The sequence below is a fragment of the Rhagoletis zephyria genome, unplaced genomic scaffold, assembly GCF_001687245.7.
Source record: "Rhagoletis zephyria isolate East Lansing unplaced genomic scaffold, Rhagoletis_zephyria_1.1 Rzeph_scaffold_01049, whole genome shotgun sequence".
NCBI classification, from domain to species: Eukaryota; Metazoa; Arthropoda; class Insecta; order Diptera; family Tephritidae; genus Rhagoletis; species Rhagoletis zephyria.
In genome coordinates this window covers 35,411-56,053 of record NW_016158133.1, presented here as the reverse complement: position 1 = coordinate 56,053, position 20,643 = coordinate 35,411, and the positions used below count along the sequence as shown (strand labels likewise).

At 35.9% G+C, this 20,643-nt stretch overlaps 1 protein-coding gene and 1 long non-coding RNA gene across 3 annotated transcripts in view; both read right to left on the bottom strand.

The window, feature by feature from the left end:
- Positions 1-2,138, bottom strand: part of Imp (IGF-II mRNA-binding protein) — a 37,428-nt gene extending 35,290 nt beyond the window's left edge. For both annotated transcript variants that reach the window (XM_017615635.1, XM_017615636.1), the window contains exon 1: positions 1,962-2,138. In XM_017615635.1, the coding sequence (XP_017471124.1) occupies positions 1,962-2,074 (113 nt within the window). In that variant the 5' untranslated portion in view covers positions 2,075-2,138. The remainder of the gene's footprint in view (positions 1-1,961) is intronic.
- An 89-nt stretch (positions 2,139-2,227) lies between these two features.
- Positions 2,228-9,312, bottom strand: LOC108362595 (uncharacterized). The gene is made up of 2 exons (XR_001847489.1): positions 8,777-9,312; positions 2,228-2,436 (listed from the first exon to the last, which is right to left on the bottom strand). It is a non-coding gene; the product is annotated as an uncharacterized LOC108362595 (long non-coding RNA).
- Positions 9,313-20,643: the final 11,331 nt, after the last annotated feature.

Genomic DNA, 20,643 nt, shown 5'->3' with positions numbered 1-20,643 from the left:
TGTTACTTTTCGTCTTTTACTTTTAATATAACACCAAGAAAATATCAATAAAACAGAAACTGTTGTATTAAAAAGGATAAAGCAATAAAATCTGTTTTTCAACTGCAAATTTTTGTATCCCGTGGTTTAGGATAAATAATTTTTTGGCATATGTATGGGAGCTTGTATGAACATTTTCATTCTCAAACTTCCTTATCCGGCTCAAAAAACTTTATCCGTATATGCGAACAATACATATAATGATCAAATATTACTTTAGTGACACTATAATCCATCTTTTTTATGGATTTTTTTTTTATCCGTATGCATAATACTTAATTTAATTTCTGTAAAATGCTTCTAAAACGAAACGGATTTGTTAAGTGAAGATGAGACATTATCCATAAGGTCGAAAACTGTTTTGCCCCTGGATAAGGTTGTTCTCTACATTTTTCACTCTTAAAATATCTTATCCATCTTGGTAAACTTTTATCCGAATATGCGGATAAGGGTAGCAATAAGGAAAACCTTCTGGTGTGGTACTTGCAATCTTTTGAGTACGAAATATGTTTATCCGGTCGCATGTTCCCATAGAAAAAACTTCGAAAAGAAAAGAAATAAAATTTATTCTACATTTTTCACACTTCCAATTGTTTTGTTCAAATTCAATTCACACTTCAAAACTCGTATCCATCTCAGTTAAATTACTGAACATATGGAGAACGTTAAAAATGATGTAATAATATTTTTATCCGGTTGCATAATAATGAATGAAATCAAAAAGAGAAACAACTTTTAGCTATAAAAACCTTTTTTTAAGCCACGAACGTGTTATCCGCGCTCATATCAATATCATTTTGCCTATGAATGTATAGCGCGTGTAATTTAGTGTGATTATTTTCAACTTAAACTGTTATTTTGGGAGCAAAAAAATAAAAATAATTTGTTATCAAAATTGCGTTGCTCTAACTGTACTTCTAATAGTAGTTGCAACGCATGCACACGCCTCTGTATCTAGGCAAATCTGTGTCTACAAATGAGGAAGAGTGGTGATTTTTTGCTAGTTTCTGTATCCTCATACTGTTCTGTGGCGCATTTTTTCTTCCCCCATCACATAATGTTCGTCTATTATTTACTGCTTGCTGTCTTGATTTTTCAGCTATTTTGAGAGATTTCTTATGCATGCGTGGCATGTTTGTATGCTTGAATGTGTTTTTTGTATGCGTGTGTGGGCTTGTCCTCGTGTATTTTGATATGCCTAATTTACTATTTGTGGCAGAAATTAGCTGGTATTTAGCAGACTTCCTTTCGCTTGATTCACAGCATTGTTTTTTTTAAGTTTTTTTTCACATTTTAATTTTTTTTTTTCTGCCTCGCTGTCATTAGATCCTTCGACAACCCTCATTTCTAAACAACAAGGGGTAAAATATGTTATTCTTTGTCATACACATCCGTTCATAAGGATCAACTTAAAAAAAAATAAAAAATTACGCTACCCAGGAAGGCGGACACAGAGTTCCATTTGACATATTTCTGTATATTTTGATGGTAAACATAAGTAGATTTAGGCTCTAGAAACTATTAAAAGCAAATGTTTTCTATACAAGATTTTTTTTTTTAATAATTTTGTAATAAAAATATTCAGATAACTTCTAAAATGTTTCAAATTTTAATAATTTTTTTTTTGGATATTACCACCTCGTAGTCCTTAGCTAAGTATTTGGCTTTTATTTATAAAAAGCGCATATTTCTAAAAGCGTTTGCATAAGTGTTAAATTAAAATTAAAAATAAAGAATAAAAAAAAATTCCCACATAAAATAATTGCAATAAAACTAATTTCGGTTAGTGGCAACTACTTTCAAAGTTCGCTGAGTTTTTTTAAGGGTTAGTTGAATGGAAAATTTTAAGTTTAAAAATTTTTTTATAAAAAGGTCATTTGTATTGCTATTCAAAAAAGGTTGAGTGTAGAAATATTAAATACCTTGAGGTGCCAGCACCTTCCAACGGCGGTCGATCCAAAGGCGGATCAAATATTTGTTCGCGATCTTCCTTTGACAATTCCAACTCGGCAAATTGATCCAATTCTGATGCCATTTTGTTTTTTTAGTTTTTTGCGTAGATTTTTACTTTTGAATTTACAAAAATTAGAAACTTAAAATTTCTGTGCGTTTGGCAAAATTTTTGGAATGTTTTTGTTTTTCCTGGTGGATTTTTCTTGAAGTTTTTTGTTTTGTTTTATGTTTTTTCAATGCAAAATTTACTGAAGTCAACTTTTGTTAGATGCTTGCAAAACGTTTTAAATGCAAATCATAAAAATGGGTTTAATAATTTTGTTTAGTTTTGAATTGCCAATTTGCTGTTTTTGGTTTTCATTTAATTATTTTGTTTTTAGAAGTTTTTTGTATCCAATTGTTTTGTTCAAATTCAATGTTAAATGTCAATAATTTGCCAAAAACCTACAACGAAAAAAAGAAAAGAAAAATTAACAAAAACGTTGAATGAAAAAATTTATAAAAAAGCGAGTAGCTAGTACATAAAAATTTTAAATATGTACATAATAAATATGTACATCATATATAAAAATATTTTTTTTTCCACTATTTTTCCAATAATACCATAGAAGAGTGTAAAATAGCCTAGCAAAGAAGAAGCGCACCAACAGTAAAAGACTAGGCAAGTACCTAGCCACTTGTGGCGGGGTGAACGGGGTGCTGGGACGTGCCATAAAGTCTGGCAGCGCTTGTACGTTCGACGCGTTCACAATGGCAGTTTGCAAAATCACGTTCTTTTTTTAAGCTTTTGTCGCGCTAATTAATTATCGATCAAAACAGGTTGACAGCTAAACAAAGATAATAATTAAATTTGTAAAATCTTTGGAATTCGCTAATGCTAATTTTCTATGGAGTAAATATGTATGTAAGCGCATGTGTGTGTGCGAGTATATGTGTTTGATAAAACAAGTCTTGGAGCTCTAAATTGACCAAGAAGCTATGTATTTTAAGCATGAAAAGGCGAGCTTAGATGTTTTCAGATATTTTTTAAGCGATTAGTTGCATCGACGTAGCTTATTTGACTGCCTAACATCTTATCCGTGAGTTAGATTTAGATGTGAGAGTATTGAGATCATTTCGGTAGCAGTAAAATGCCTTATCCGTCGTATACGGTTGCATATGTTTTTAACCGATGCATTTATTTGTTTCGTGAAGGACTGTTAAATTATAATTTTGCAAGCGATTGCATTGAAATGCTATATTCAAGTGCCGAACATGTTATCCGAAAGTAAAATTTTGTATCTATTGAAAATTTTTTAACATTGTTGAAGGAATGCAGCGACTAATTTTACTTATCCAGTTGCATATTATCTTATCCGAGCACTTTTTCTGTTTCCAAAGATTTTCATATCATAATTTTGTAAGATATTTATTTGAAATACCCCGACCGATTGCTTTTTAATTTATCCGTGCGTTGAAATAAGTTGTGCGGGGTATTTAACCCATAATTGTAGTAATAAAACGAGAAATATAATTTATCCATTTACATAAAATTTTTATCCGAGCGTTTAATCGAATCTCAAAAGATTTTGAAATCATGGTTTTGCTAACGATTGCATTGAAATACCTCAACCGATTGCTTTACAGTTTATCCGATTGTTGAATTAAGTCTTATGGGGTATTTAAACCATCATTGTAGCCATAAAATTAGAAATCTATTTTATCAGCTGGCATATTATATTTATCCCAGCTTCCAATCGAATCTTAAGAGATTTTGATGTCATGGCTTTTCTAACGGTTACATTAAAATACCTAACCCGACCGCTTTCCAACTTATCCGAGTGTTGAATTAAGTCTTATAGGGCATTAAAACCATTTATCCGCTTGATTAAAGCTTTTATCCGAGCGCTCATTCGAATCTTAAAAGATTTGGAAATCATAGTTTTGGTAGCGATTGCTCTGAAATACCGCAACCAATTGGTATTCATCTCCTCCTAGTGTTCAAATAGTAATTATTTTCCATTTAAGATATTTTCTCAGTGACGCATTCCACATAATCATCAACACTATTTATCCGACAAGGTATGAACTTAGACGAATGTTTATTTACGTAAGCAATTTCAAGGGGTACCTAAACTAGTGTTTCTTCAGGCCATCGAAACTTTTTTCATTCAAAATTTTTTTTTTATCCAGCGTTGCTGAAAGCCAGCTATTAGCACAAAAATGGTTTTTTATATTGCTCCCATCTATTGTTGTCTGAAATTAGGTTACTCGGAAAAAACTGCTTTATCCGTACGGGTTTATACCTTTTAAAATGCACAATCAAAGGCTTAAACTACGAGAAAAGACTCGTTTCTTTTTCCGGTAGATCTTTGACTACGGATAATATGACCACTCAATGTAATTGTCATGGATATTAATAATTCTCTGCGTCCAACAAAAAGGATTCTCCCAAACGCGTTATCCGTGTTATCCGTAAGTAAAGTAGAACCATTATAAAATTTTTGATGGCTTTCAATGAACAAATGTGTTATCCGCACTTATGTAATAACTATATATTATAACCACTTGCCGGGCAATTGCGTCTTAGACTCGAAGGCCTTCAAAACCTGTGATTTAACACAAAAAATAAACAACTGAGTGTATCAGCTTCTAACGGTTTCTTTACGACAAGCGTAAAGATCAAAGCAAACGATTGGAATTCAAAAATGAATGAATTAATGCAATCGAAAAAAATGCAAATTAGAAACAAAAAGGAATCAGAAAAACAATACAACCAATGTATTGGTATGCAACAGGTTAAAAAAAATTTAGCGAGAAAAAGACATGAACATCTGAGGTTGTTAAAAGCTTTTTTCAATGTAACTTTCTCCCATTGTATTTAGAAACAAGCACACCTTTAAGCAACAAATGACATCATAAGCTTCTTCCTAGCTCATTGATATCCGATTTCATACCCTGGAATGTATGTACATATGTATGTATGTATCTGCATATGTAACAGGACAACGGGCAAGTTATACGCATGCGCTATAAACATAAATAGTCGCTAATTTAGTTTGAATAAAAATTATATTCACCAATCAATCGAGGTTAGAATATGCGCCCTATGTGTGTGGACGTCTATGAAGTCATTAGCATAATTGTTGGTTTTTTGTTATGAATTGTTTTTATTTTTATTTTTTTTTTAATGTGACGCTCATAGTTTATAAAATCATAGAATTGAGGCGGACAAAGCGATAAAAAACTAGTCAAATTGGAGGTCTGCAGAAATGGTGCGGAAGGTAAAAATGACATTTTTACATTTCGAAGATAATGTCTCGATTGAAGTCTAGAAATAGTCAGGATAAACTGGAAGTGCTGAAACTCTCTCGAATTTTGTTGCTGAAATCTAATGGAAACTAGTGAATTATTTAAACTGCGCTAAGACTAAAGCGAGCGAGTGAGCTCACAAGCACATGGATATCGGTCACTAGCTCTCGTTTCGGAGTTAGCCGAAAGAACACCATTTCCACTGAAGCGAAAAGGTAAATGGATTGCACAGCTATTAGATATAAAAGAATTAAAAAGAAAAAAATTGCAAGCTGAACCTCTTGAATACGAAGTTGAGAAGGTCGCATTAGCTCCTTGGTTATGTAAGGGTGCATAGCTCTAACCGCGCGACCAGATTAGATCTATTGTGCTACCCAATTTCAAGTTTAGTTGTTTAACATACCCAGGAATTGCATAAGCTTCAGTTATAAAATCTGCACTGGGTTGACTGCTCTAAGCGTGTAGTCGTTTAAAAATCTGGCTCTACGATGAGATCGTTGGATCTTTTTCCTTTCAGCATGAGCGAAAGATGAGGTCGTTTCTCACTGAAGCAAAGGAACTTCTCTGAGTGATCGTGTCCTTCGACACCTCCCATTGACTAGCAGTGCAGGATTTGTTGGGACCAACGAATGTGCAGGCATATTGCCTGTTTTATAATACGTGTGGGTATGACCTCCTTCCCATTCAGGAAGTAACAAAGTAAGGTGTTGACAACTGCGCTACAGAGCTCTCACTCTTCAGAGTTGTTTCGATGGAATACATATAAGTACCTCGGGGCATTTATTCTATTTTAAATTCTTTCACCGTCTTTTGAGAGCACTTGCGTTTTCTTGCGTAGAATGTGAGTTTAATAAACCAGATCGTGCGCTAGCATATGAAAAATCGAGGTGTGGTTGTACAGAAGTTCCACCCTCTAGCCTACCGATGGGGTAGGATAGTTTTTGGAAACTACTTATGTCTAAATAAGGCGCCCCTATTTCACTTTTACCGAAGCCCCAGCTTCTTCGATACAGTCTACGCCAAGCTCCAAAGTTTAAGGATATAACGTGGAATGCGAAGCTAGAGTATGGAATTAAGACCTGGCGTTATCTTCATTCGAGCGCCTACTGCTGCACAAAGAACTAGTTTTATTTTAAGCATTCAGCGTAAATGATCGCCCCGCATATCGATCGACTGTGATAAGCCGGCATGTTGGAGAGCATAAGATTAACCTATTGAAAAGCCTATGGATAACATGTACATTAACGAAACATATGTAAGTAAGATGCAAAATTGAAAGTATCATAGCGTTTTTCTCTTCGCCGACGATGCCAGAATATTCAAATTTGGAAAGAACCTCCGATCGGATGTGAATAATCCTGAAAATTGTGCTGAATAAAGACTGCGGATGATGGATTGATAATTTGCATAAGTTTTACAACGATATAGCCAAAGTGGCTTGGTCATGTACAAACGCGAGTCGCGATTTTGATGAGAGGAAGGCCTCCTTTGCAATGGAAAGACCAGGTGGAGAAGGACACTTGTCTTCTCTTGGACTTGTCTTCGACTGACGTGTTTTGTTGGACTCGGCCAGAAACGCTTAGGCCAATCAAAAAGCAGAAAGACTAGCAACTTTATAAACAGCTGAGGAGCAGATGCTGAGATAATTATACCTTATTAGCTGTCATGGTAGAGGCTTGAGATGATACTGAGCTTGTCTCTATGGACTATATGGGTTTCAGTTGACAATAATAAGCTATGACTCCCTTCAGTGGATTGACAATAACAAACTATGCCTTGAAATCATTCGAACAGCTGGGGTTTGTTCAGAATTTAAGTATCGCTAGAATTCTATGGATTCCAGTCAGAAAGTAAGCACTTCACACTCCCACCAGTGGATTCCATGAAGGCAGTAGCCAGTTTACGCTCGAAACGTAACGATAACCGCGATTTGTTTAGAGTATTAGAGTTCCATAAACCACTTCGACTATGTGGTTTCGAGTTGGAGAGTGAGCAGTAAAGACTGCCAAACAGTTGGGGTTTTTAAAGTGTAAGAGTTCTTTAGAGCATTTATGGGTGACCAGAGCAACCTAGCCAATTTGCCAAGGTTTGTGCTTTGCTTAGCTTACTAAACATCCATCCGAACCAAAGGCACCAGCAACGACGGCTGAAGCTTTAAGTACTCGTTTGAATAGGTGTGCTATGTGGCACGAACTTCAGCTTTAAGTACATATTTCATCACCTTTGGACTACTCTTAGGTCAGTAGTACCGAACCCTTTGGATTTCAAGATTTTCGTCCATGGCCCGCTGAGCCGAGTTCAGGGGCAGACCGCATCTGGACAAAGCAGCAGTTAGCTTCTCAGCTATGCAGCTTTGACGCCGCGGAATCCTGATGCGAACTTCGCTAGAGGCGTCCCCTGACCATGCGTTGGGTTCTTAATTAGAAAAAATACGGCACCTTCTCAGAAACTAAGATTATGGTATGCCTACCTGTCCAATTTTCTTGCATGTATATGTGAATAGGTTTATACGGAGTTGGTTCTAATGATTAGACTCCGCTTAGTCCACTTTTGAGGGAAATATTCTTCCGCACCCAGAACTCGGTAGAAATGATCGGTCCCTGCCGAGATACGTATACATATTTGAAGTTTGTCGCCAGATGTTTTATGACTTAAAACTCCTCGAGGGAAGGTTTCCCGTGTGCCAGGGCTAAATAATTATACTCAAAACTTGTACATATTGAAGCTTAAATTCGATATTTCTGGTAAATTAAAAAAAAAAGAGTAAAAATGATCACACAAAAACGCGGTATGTACAAATATAACAAAGAATAAAGATGTGCAGTAGAGCTGATAACGGAAAGATCTGCCAGCAAGTTAAGCAATGTCGGAGAAGGGGGAAGAGGATATGAAAAAACGCAATCAAAAGAACAAACCCACACACACACACACACACACACAAACCAACCTAATGAACAAATTATACGGTGAGGGGTAAACGCATGTTGCCAAAAATGCACCTCTACATTAGTAAAAGCGCATGAAAGCACGCAAAAAGTAGCAGACGAGAGAGTGACTGAGTGAGTTAGTGAGAGACATGGAAGGTGAGAGTTATTAGAGTGGTGAGTCGGCGGGTATGGCAAATCAACAAACTTATGGAAAGATTGTCGTCCAGTCAGTCAGACTGACAGATTGGCTAATACTACAACGCAAATGTGCATATGTGGCTTTGTGTGTGTGTGTGTATGTGTGTTAGGACGTGAAGTGGAGTGGATTAGGAGGGCGCTAAGCACACTGTGTGAATGCAAAGCAAAGTTTGCAAAAGGGGGGACGACAAATTAAGCTAGGCAAAAATACAATAAGCAAAATGTCTTTGCGCGCACAAACACACACACACACACACAAACTTGCACACCGCAATAATGCCAAACAAATTTTTTTGGCAGTTTTTTACACACTTACATATGTACTTATGCATGTACGTATGTTTGCACATATGTATATATGTACGTACGGTCGTTTCCGTGCCGCGACTGCTGCTGTTGCTGGTATTTTTCTGCTTTTGATTGCTCTCACGTCGCTGACGCTGCGTTTGCTTTCTGCTTTTGCATTGGCTTTGGCTGCTTGGCTACTGCTACTACTACTGTTGATTGCTGCCTTCGCCGCCTGTTGTTGTTGTTGCTGTTGTTCTAGTTGCTCTTATTGTTGTTGCAGTTGCTTTTGCCTTTGCCTTTACTTTGCTTTTACTTTGCGTTTACCTTTGCTATGCGTGGCAGTTGCTGCTATTACTCTTATTGTTGTTGTCGTTTTTGTTGTTGCTGCTATTTGCTTGCCTGCTTGCTTGCTTGCTTAATTTTTTTTTCTTTTGCACTGCAGTTGGGAACTTTCCGTCGTAGGCACTTTTTGAACCAAATAACAAAAAAGATTTGCGAAAATTTACTGCGAACTTTTTTACCACTTTGGTGCTTTTGTAGACCAATTTTTTCTTCTTCGAATTTCTTAAAATTTGTTTTAAGCAAAAACGTGTCCAAAATTTATGCAAATTTTCAATTGTAACAATTTTGTATAGGTATTTGCAATTTTTGCGCACAAAAAATGTCACTGGTATTTTTAATTTTTTTATTTTTGTTGAGTTTTAGCGAAATGGAAGAAATGTTACAAACTTTTTGTTGGAATTTTTATGTCGTTTTGGAACATTTGACATTTATGTTTGCTTGAGTTTGACTATGTCCAAAGATCAAAAAAAAAATTCAAGGGAAAAAATGATGATAAAAAAGCGGCTGTGTGAAGATAAAAAATTAAAATTTTTATTAAGAAAAAATACTTAAATAAAAAATATATGTACATACATATATGCACGTGTGTGTGTGTACATACATATGTACATATGTACATATTTATATATCTTTGATTTTTTTCGAGCACTGTTGAAGATTTTGTTACTTCTTTTGCTTGTTACGTGTCTGATTTTCGGCAAAATGATGTCAGCCGGCTATGCTGGCCTTTTCGTCGATTTTTTTCGCGTGTCTTTGCTAAGTAAGTATGTAGCCTAGCTAGGCAAAGAAAATTGCTTTGGTAGAGTTCCGTTTGTTGTTGGGGTGTTACGCACTTTGAGTGGCAAATTTTCGCAATTGCTAAACGACTATTTAGATTTTTTATTTGGCTGCTTTTAATTAAAAAATTAAATTTTATAGTGAATTTATGGTTTATTGCTAATTTTACACGATTCGGATTTAAAATTTCCTAATGGTTAATTGATTACAACTTTATTCAAAGTTAAAAAATTTATAAAATTATGAAATTAAAAGAAAAAGAATTGTTAAATATTGCGGTATTCATAATTTCAATAATTTAAAACAATTCTTCGAAATTTAAATTTAGTCCTTAATTTAAGTTCCTTTTGATTTTTGAACAAGTTAACAAGTTAAATTTAAACGTAGTCCTTAATTTTAGTTGCCTTTGATTTTTGAATAAGAAATTATTAGTTAAAAAAAAAAAATATTTTATCAAAATTTTTAAAATAATGGAAATAAAGAAATAAGAGTTATATATTTTTAAATTTTGAATTGAAAACTATATAAACCGAACTAATGACTGCAGAGCCGATTCTAATTATCAAAACATTCGGATTTACGAGTGCTTCAGAATATGAAAGTTTATTAAAGAAAACAAAATTTTTAATAAAAAATCAAACATTTAATTTATTGTAAAATGACATAATGCAAGTACTTAAAAAAAAATATTAATAATTTTTTGTCCAAATTTTATAATTTAAAATTTCGAGTTAACAATTTTTCGTAGGTTTTAGTGATGTTGAATTTTCTGCACAGAAAGGTTTTCAATTAAAAACAACTTCGGTATATATTTTTTGATTTGATTTTGAAAATTATGAGATTCAAGAAATATGAGTTTAATAACATATGATTTTAGTAATTTTTAAAAATTTTAACAAATTTTCTATTTTGAAAAATTGTCTTTTATTTTAGTAATTTGCGATTTCATATAGAAAATGTTTTACAAAATTAAAAACAATTTGACTATTTCTTGTTAAAAATTATATTTTTGTTAGGTTTTTGTAATAGTTTCTTGACTGGTTTGTTTTAATAGTTTTCTTATAAATATGTTTGTTGACTTAAATCATATTTTAATAGCATTTGGCCAGGTAATTTTTTTTTGTTTGCTGAAAAAATTTGTATTTTGTTGATTAACAAATATTTTGTACAAATGTGGTTAATTTTGTTTTTATATTTTTTGTTATTAAGATTTCTTCACTTTATCTGATTGCCGTTGAAACTTTTTTTTTATTTTAATAGTTGAATTTTCGCGTGTTTTAAATTTTTATGTGTGTATGTACATACATACATATGTATTTATATTTATTTATTTTTTACTTTTTGATTGATAAAAGTACTTTTTTCGACTATTTTAGCGGGAAATATATTTTAGTTTTTATTTAAGTTTCGCAATTTTCAAATAATTTAAATACTTACATACATGTATAAGCGAGGCTATTTATTTTTACTTGTATAAGCGAGGTTATTTATTTAAATTTCTTCAAATCAGATTAAATACTTTGTGATTTTTTATTTTAATTTTATTTATCATATTTTAATTACTATATTTTTCTCATATATATTTTTTAATTTTATCTATTAAATTGTTACTTTAATCTATTAAACTTTATTTTATTTTGTACTTTGGTTTGTGTTAAATTGTATTTAGGGTTTATAAGTAAATTATTATTTTTCGAGTCTTTTTAAATTTAGCTTAATTTTTTTAAATTTTTATTCGAATTTTATAATTTCAACTTACTAAGTTTTTTTTAAATTAATTTTCAAATGTTTTTAATGTAGTCTATTTTAATTTTATGTTATTGTACTTTACTTAAATCAATTAAATTTTAGTTTATAGTTTGTACTTTGATTTCTTTTCATTTTAAAACATTTTTTGCATACATATGTATATGTGAATAGTTTTATTTATATTTAATTTCAATTTGATAATTTTAAGTAATAAAATTTAATTTAATTTTTTATTTTTGTTGTTGTTTTTTTCTTAGTTTATTTATGTTATTTTATGTAGATATTTCTCTGTATTTTGCTAATTTTTATTTCATTTTAAATTCGCTTAACTGTAATTATTTTATTTTTTGTGTATTTTTATTTTACTATGTTTTGAATGTTACTTATTAATTTTTTATATCTTTAATTTTTTAGCACTTCTTTCTAAGTTCTCCCAGTTTTCAAACTAAAAATTTCCAATTTTCTTTGCAACATTTTTTTCTACTAAAATAAACACACTTCCAATCTATAAAGTTGCATTGCTTAGTGTCACAGTTCTCCTTATGTTGCTGCTCTTTCGTTTAACTCACAGTGTTTTAATAACGTCGAAATTGTACTTAAAAATATAATCACAAAAGTAGTATCTATTATTTTTATGAAGCACTCTGCACTTGTCTGTTAAACATATGTTTCGCCACTTTGCAATTAATTAATTAATTTTTTGTGTTTGCATTTTTCAAGATTTTTTTCTTTTTAACAATTTTTGCAGTGTCGTTTTTTGTGTGTATATATATATATATATATATTTTTTTTAACAACAAACGAATTAAAAATAGCGTATCACGCCGCACAACACACACTCGCTCTCCGCTTTGTCGTCGATGGCTGGCGTTCGGCAAAAAAAAAAAAATAAAAATTAAAAGCACACACTCGTGGCGCAACAACGGCGGTGGGTAGTAGTGAGTACTAGGTATGTAACTACATACATACATATCCATATGTACACATTTAAAAAGTCCAAAAAAAAGGTGAAAATGTTTGCTTTTGTCTCTCGACTGTCCGACTGTCTGTCTACTACCTCTGCCACTGATTGACTGACTGCCGCTTCGTTTGTCCGGCGGTCTGATATGGACTTGGTCTAGGTCTTGGTCTTGGTCTTGGTCTCGGTCGCCGTTGCCGTCTGAATTTTGGTCTCAAACTTCTACTTGCACTGACTTGCGCACTCCGGCTCGTCGTCTTCTCCGTTGCTTACGGTTAGGAACGTTTTCAGACACTGACTGGACGGTCGGCGCTTGCTGTTGTCAGTTGGCCAACGGCGGCGGCGGCGGTGAGATTGACGAGAGCGAGAGTTTCCAAAAAATTATTGCCAAAAATATGCCAACAACGTAAATCAACAACAAAATAAAGCTTCAAAAGTATACTAAGTGGTATGCGTAAGAAGCACTCATGTGGCGCATATATGGGTGCATGTGTACAAACATGCAGATACATATGTGTAAGTGTCCAAAATATTTAATTTTCACTTTATTTAGCAAAGTTTTTTTATTAGTAGCAACAGCAGTGGCAAAAATTCCAATAAACTGCAGCCACATCCGTGCTGGTTTACTGCTCAGTGGCGCTCAAACACATGCCACACATACGCACACTATCAAACTTTACTGTTGAGCGCGCTGAGCAGCTGCTTGAAAAATGCCAACACTCAAAAGTAGTAAAAAAAAACCACAAAAACATTGCCAAAAATTTTTGAGTGCAATTTGTACGCTTGGAGATTGCGCTCAAAACAAACCAAGGAGCCAAGTGTCTAAAATGCAGAAAATGTTGTCACAGCAAGAGAACTTACTCTTTGTGGTTGACCGAGAAGTTTGGTGTCCATTTTGACGATTAAATTGGTGCTACCTTCAAAGAAGTCTTCTTCCAACTTAGACGGAGTTCATTCACATCTTAGCTTTAGTACCACAACTACTTCGCCTTTAAACGTTTTCACAAAGTTCCAATTAAGAATGTCAGCGTGGAACTATGTGAAGAGATCTAGCCTTGACAAGCAGTGGCTAGCTGCCGTACGCAGTAGTATAAAGTAAGCCACATTCCTCAGGGGCATAACTTTCGGCTGCCTGACTCGAGTCATTGCCTGAAGAGCTGGCAGTGAGAATTCTTTATCTGATGCCTCCTCCATATGTATATGTACGCAGATACTGGCAAGATAGTCTACGCTGTAGAGCTTTGACGGAAGCTCAACCCATCTGCTAAGAAATTGGCATACAAGCGAGCCACCTCAGTAACTGCGAAAAGACCGACAATTAACGTTGGTGGCGAAGGAGTAAGGTTAAAGTTAGCGACGTTGCTTTCTTCATCTGTCGAAAGTTGAAGTCCTTATCTGGCCATCAGTTGATCGATATCTATAAATGAATATTGAAATTGATTGACTTGCGGTCGTGGCGAAAAATTACTGAAGAGTCGCTCCCAATAACTAGCTCAGGAAGTGAGTTTTATACATGCCGGAAAATTTGAACGTTTGATTTCTTTTATAAAGTGCTGGGTAAGATAACTTCAGCTGTAGGATGAAACCGCTCAGGTATGACCTCTCTCGATTAACAAAAGTCATGATCCCGTCCTACTCTGAAGCGTCAAAGTTGATAAGTATATAATATCGTTTAAGGCGGCTTCTGGACTACCAAAGCAACCTGACTCAACATAAACGTGGCATGCGTAAAGTGCAAACACTTTATCAATAAGACTTTCCCGGTGAGAGAACTGTTCCAGAGCACTGGACTTGTGGTCGACAGTGGTCAGTACTTTTTCGAGATCAAGCCTCGGGGTTAAAAGGAATTAAACAAGGGGTCCCATAAGCTGTTGCTCTCTCCCTATTGTTTTACTTCTACAGCGCGAAGCTTCCTCAGCCACCAGACGAAGATCACTGATCTCGTACACTGATGGTTGCCCGATTTTGGCGTCCGAAGACGATCTTTCTCGCTTCTTCACTCCATACAAACTTACCTTCTTCAGTATAATATCAGCAGCGACCCCATGCACCAACTGGATGAAGGAGGTCAAGCTGCAATTAGGCATCCACGTCAACGACGCAACGATACTGGCTATTGTTAGCCGGAAAATTTTAAGGGTTACCTTTGTACCTGGCGCACACAGCCACCACAAAGCGCTCGCTGGCAGCACTTGAAGCAAAGAAAAGGAAGCAACAATCAAGGCAATTGGTAAAAAACAAAAAATGGCGCTTACACTTTTGCTTCTCCCCAATTTGTGGTGTATGTACGTCTAAATGTTAGAAAAAACGCTTTCGAGTTTTAGATGTCGCTCGGACCTGCGATCGAGCCCAGCTACTGCGGAATGGTAGTATGCACCTCTAACCACTCAGCCACAGCGGCCGCCTACTGGTTAGCCGGTTCTAAATTACGTTGCGCCTGTATTTTTTTTATCACCAGCGATTGGTATTAAACAGCCAGCGAGAATACAATCCTGTCAGAACACCGCACTACGGACAGCAACGGGATGCCTGCTGATGTCGCCTTAACACCGCATATCGAGACCTCAATGCTCAGCAAAGAATTCATACTCAATTGCTTTTGAAGCCAGCAATGGAACAGACACTCGCTGGAAGCAGAGCACCCAAGAAAGCGTCACTACGAAGTTACTGCGAGTTTCAGAGCTACCTGGCACAACTACTCGACCCAATGTTGCACCGACAAGCCATCAACAACATTTACAGCGAGAGCGCCAGTTACCACCTTTACAAACTCTCGCTTTGTGAGTGCCGTTATCGGAGTTCAACCACCATCCAACTCAGGCTGAAAGTTTCAGCTCTCCGCGGCAATTTGACGCAACTAAGATCTAGATATTGTAGCAGGCTAAACTCTTACATAGGGTCAACGCCGGAATATCCAGCACATGTTGGGCATGTGAAGATACTACACGCTATATGAATTAACTCCTTCAACCGCCTACTCTTCCTTCGACCAAACCTCCCGACAAGCACCTTTATTGGGCCTACCAATAGTTGAGCTTGAGGACAACGATTAGGGCAAGTCTACGTAGTGCCACTACAACACCAACAGAATATGAACCTGAGCCCCCAATTTAAGACGATAATGGCGATGCGACTGTTAAATAGCGAACCTGCTTGAGCGGTCGGCTTGCCCGCTGAGCTATTCAGCAATTTCGGAGTACTCGCGTGTAAGGCTAAAGGCTAAAATTAACGACCTGGCAAATCCATCATACATTTTGCCCTTATTCTAATTACCTTAAACGAGCCATTTTTGTGTATATGTATATGTATAAGAATTTGAAGAAATGCGACAAGATGCAGAAAAAAACTTTCATTTGCTTTTCGGACACGTAGAAGAAGTATGCCTAGGTACAGAAATCAAAGTACCGCGATACAGCAGTCGCCAAAAGAATCGCTTCAATGTGAAAACCCTCAAAACCCCCCGTGTATCCGCCACTGCTCGGAACCCATGGGAAAACATATGTCTATTTTCCAGGCTGAAACATACGCCATAGAAAGATGCGCGGACTTTAATATCAAGCGAAATTACCGGAATCAGAACATCGCGATCTTGACTGACAGCCAAGCGGCTGTCAAGGCCCTCAGATCTCACCAGGTAACATCTAAACCGGTGAAGGGATGCCTAAACAAGCTGAATGCTCTTCGCCTGACCAATCAGGTTTGGGTTTTCTGGATTGCGGGACATATTGGTATTAAAGGAAACGATATTGCCAATGAACTAGCGAAGAAAGGTGCATCAACCCCTTTCACCGGCCCAGAACCTTTCTGCGGCTTGGGAAAAGGGGCACTCTCTGAACTAGTTCGACTAGAGGAAGGAGCTCCGAGGAATCACTACTGGGATAATCTACCAGGTCTAGAGTAGTCCAAAGCACTTTTAGGAACATATAACCTAAAACGCTTCAAGGAATGTATGAGCTTATCAAAGAATAACTTAAGAATTGTTACAGGAATCCAGATAGGACACTACAGGCTGAATTATCACCTGACTAAACTGGGAATTTACTCGCATGAGCGATGCAGATTTTGCAGGATGGAAAACGAGACTGCACAGCACATCTTAGAAGAATGTCCTGCACTGATGCGTAAACGCAAACGGCATTTGGGTGAACATCTGATAATCAAAGGGGAAGTGAAATTCGTAGACTTAGGTTCTATACTAAAGTCTCTCTCGGATACTGGATTAATAGACAAACTATAATCCATGAAAGGGGCACAATAGATCTTAAGGTCGCAGTGCTCTATCCCCAACAATAATAATAATAATAATAATAATGACATAGTGGCATATCTAGTGTCGTGTTCACTTTGACCATTGCTCGGAACTCGCTGGGAATACCTATGGGACCCTAAACTATTGCTTACATATGTACAAATATGGAATCCCGCATAACGATCCATAGAGAAAATTTTTCCGAACAATGGCACTTCGCATTTCTGGCGGTGCATTTCGGTGAATTCGAAAATAAAAAAATATAAATTATTAAAAATTAACGCGATCTTTTAGTCGTTTTAAACTTGCACTTTGTTATATTGAAGTTTTATGTGCTTTCAAACTGCATACCCGAAATTTTTCTAAAAATGAAAATTCCAAATATTGATGATTTTTTTGGAAATTTTCAAAATTTTGTATTAAGTTTGAAACTGTGGTTTGCATACACTGCCGGAAGAAAGTATTGGCACAGAGAATTTTTCGCAATGTATTCATTTTTTATAAAAAAAAATTTCGCTAAATGTTTATAAAAACATAGTTTATACTACAATAAAAACATAAAAATTAAATGTATTAAGTACAAGTTAAACGTTGCTTAAAAAAGCAGCTTCTTCCATACAACGTATGTTCGAATTTTTTTTGTACGCATGAAAGTAATGCACTGCCAGCAAAAAATGCCAAAAATCCACGAAATGTTTTAGCAACTTCGTACTAGTAAATTCGGTATACTACAAAACTGCACTTCCAAATTTTTTCGAAAAATCTGATTGGAGAGTATCAAATTTGTATGCAAATTTGTGGAATTTTGCTGAGTTTTGCACAAAATTTACGATTTGTATGCTAATGTTTTTTGTTGTAGCATAAAATATGCTTTTCCTCAATTTTGCACAAAGTTTAGAAATTATGTTTATGATTTTTGTTTTTCGTTTGTTGTAGTATAAACTATACTTTTATAATACGGTAGGAGAAAAAGTTTATATAAAAATTTTTGCGACATTTTGAAAAATTCCCTGTGACAATACTTTTTTTTCAGAAGTATATATGGCTTTGGCTCAAGAATGGACAATATTTTTATAAAAATTAACAAAATAATTTTAGCTTGAAAGTAATTTTAAATATTAAAAAATCAACATGTGAACGCTTATTTGAGTCACTGTGTATGTATTAGGTACACACATTCATATACATACATAGTACATATATAGTGGTATGTATGTATGTATATGCAGGTAAATTTGAAATGCTCAATAAAAAGTTTTTGTAGGGAGTGAAGTTAGAAATTGGGAAAGTTCACGGCTAATTTTGTTTAGATGCATACACAAGCAATTTTTCGCTAGATTTTGTATGTATGTATGTATTTGTATAACTTTATGTATGTATGTAGGTACACACTGAGAGCTAAATACATACATACATACATACATATGTGCTTTATATACACACATAAGTATGTACATATATACATAGATGTATTTAAGTGTATGGGTTTGTAGAGGTTCTTCACCTTACACGCGATTAAGCGGATGCGGCACACGACCGGCAAAGTGTTGCATAAACAGCAAAAGAAGAATACATAATAAAAAAAAAATTAAATAATAAATTTCCACTTTCACTTTTTATGGAAGCCACGCAACTATTTTCACACAACGGCGGCGGCATATCCGTTTCCGTTTATTATATACCTTTTTTTTGCTTTTTCGGTTTTTGCCCCCACTCATGCGCCGACTTCCATCTCCATAAGCTCCAACCAGCACCGGCAACCGGCTCGCTGCTCCAAGCGCCCGCTACCAATACAAGCATACATACTGTGTACATATATACATACATACATACATATGTACATTCAATGTCGTGCACGCGCTCTCTCGCTGTTTAGGTATTCAAAGCTTTTGACTATACACACACCACCACACTTGCTTGCGGTCGCGCGCCTCTTAACTCCCCCTCCGCCTTCCCTTGTTCACTTCGGCGTATGTACATACATATGTAAGTATTTTTTTTTTGTTTTTGCATAGCAATTTTGCGGCTTGATCGCCCGCAAGTTTCGACAGCGACCAGCGCGGCGCAGCTCATCCACTCCCTCATCGTCCCTCCATTTTAGAATTCTCATATATATATGTACATATGTACGTACATATGTACGTATATGGGTATTTATTGCCATAATTGTTGTTTTAGTTTGTGTTTACTTGCTAACTATTTATTTATTTATTGTTTTTATTGCTGCTTTTGCCACTATAGATAGCGCTGCCGTCTTTTCACTCACGCGCCGCTTTATAACGCGGAGGAGTGTAGCGGCGCTCTTCGTGTCACCTAAAATTGTTATTTATTTATTTATATACAAACTTACATACATACATACATATGTATTTACTTTAGCGTGCGTGTGTGTGTGGCGCTTCAATTTGCCAGCCATTTGCCTTTTGGCATTGAGTCATTCTAATCAGCACCTACAATAAGTGTAATGCCTTATTGGACATAAGTGTGTTTTTTTGCAAATTTTCCGCGTTTGCAGCTTTTGTATTTGCAAACTTGCGCGTTTGCAAAAAAAGATTTTTGCATTTTTTTTTGCATTTTTTTTTTGCAAAGCATACGCTCACCGATCGCATGTGATGATCTCATTTGCCAGCAGCGGTGAATATTTCGGATNTAGCGTGCGTGTGTGTGTGGCGCTTCAATTTGCCAGCCATTTGCCTTTTGGCATTGAGTCATTCTAATCAGCAACTACAATAAGTGTAATGCCTTATTGGACATAAGTGTGTTTTTTGCAAATTTTCCGCGTTTGCAGCTTTTGTATTTGCAAACTTGCGCGTTTGCAAAAAAAGATTTTTGCATTTTTTTTTTGCATTTTTTTTTGCAAAGCATACGCTCACCGATCGCATGTGATGATCTCATTTGCCAGCAGCGGTGAATATCCGAAAAAGTCCTTGGAAGTATTTTAGTGCAAAAAAGTTACACTGCCGATGCGTAATATGCCTGCAGCAGCTTCAGAGTTCGATGATCATTGCGAAAATTTAATTGAAATAATTTTTTTGTTCTTAGCAGGAGAGACTTCTCAAAATATTGTGATAGATGTCCCACAGGCAGATGGTATCCGCCCGCTTTTGCTTCATTTTTACATATCAAAGCTCGCCCAGCAACCAGATGCAGTTTCCCAGCTCCTGATATGCTCGGCNATCAAAGCTCGCCCAGCAACCAGATGCAGTTTCCCAGCTCCTGATATGCTGACGATTTCTCGGTGATCTCTCCGATTGCCAGCAGCGAGGCCAGTGGTGGACCGTTTCTAAGTGACGCTGCGCCAATTTGATCAGCGAACGGTGGTACAGACCTGCCAGAACACTGTAGTTCGAGCAGTAACGAAATGCCTTCTGATGTCGCCTGAACACAAAGGAGTTAGGGAAGTTCTCTTTTCAAGAGGGAGAAAACAGAGACAGAAAGACATGAGTGGTAAATAGCTTGATCTGCTTGGGAGCAGTCAAATAATTTAACGACTGGTGCAAGTTCCTGCGAAAAAGATTATCGGAGCTCAGCAACGGACATCTTGATTATACTTGAGATATCGAAGGATCACTTTCCAATGCTTTTCAATAGCGGAACAAGAGAGGCGTTTGATGAAGCAGAACCAAGATAAATATGCAGGTATGAAGCTTAAATCCCTCCACTCGACCAACATAGCAACAACAAATCCCCGGAATCGACGGAATACCGGCGGACGCAACTTCGAAAAGCAGAGAGGCGATTGGCGAAGTTTTTCGATATCAACTCAAACCGAAATACGGTTGTCGTCCCAAATAAGATACTGCCTAAGCGATTTTGTCCAAGTTCTAGAAAGCACGCCAGTCATTTCACGTCTGAACCAACTGACACCAATT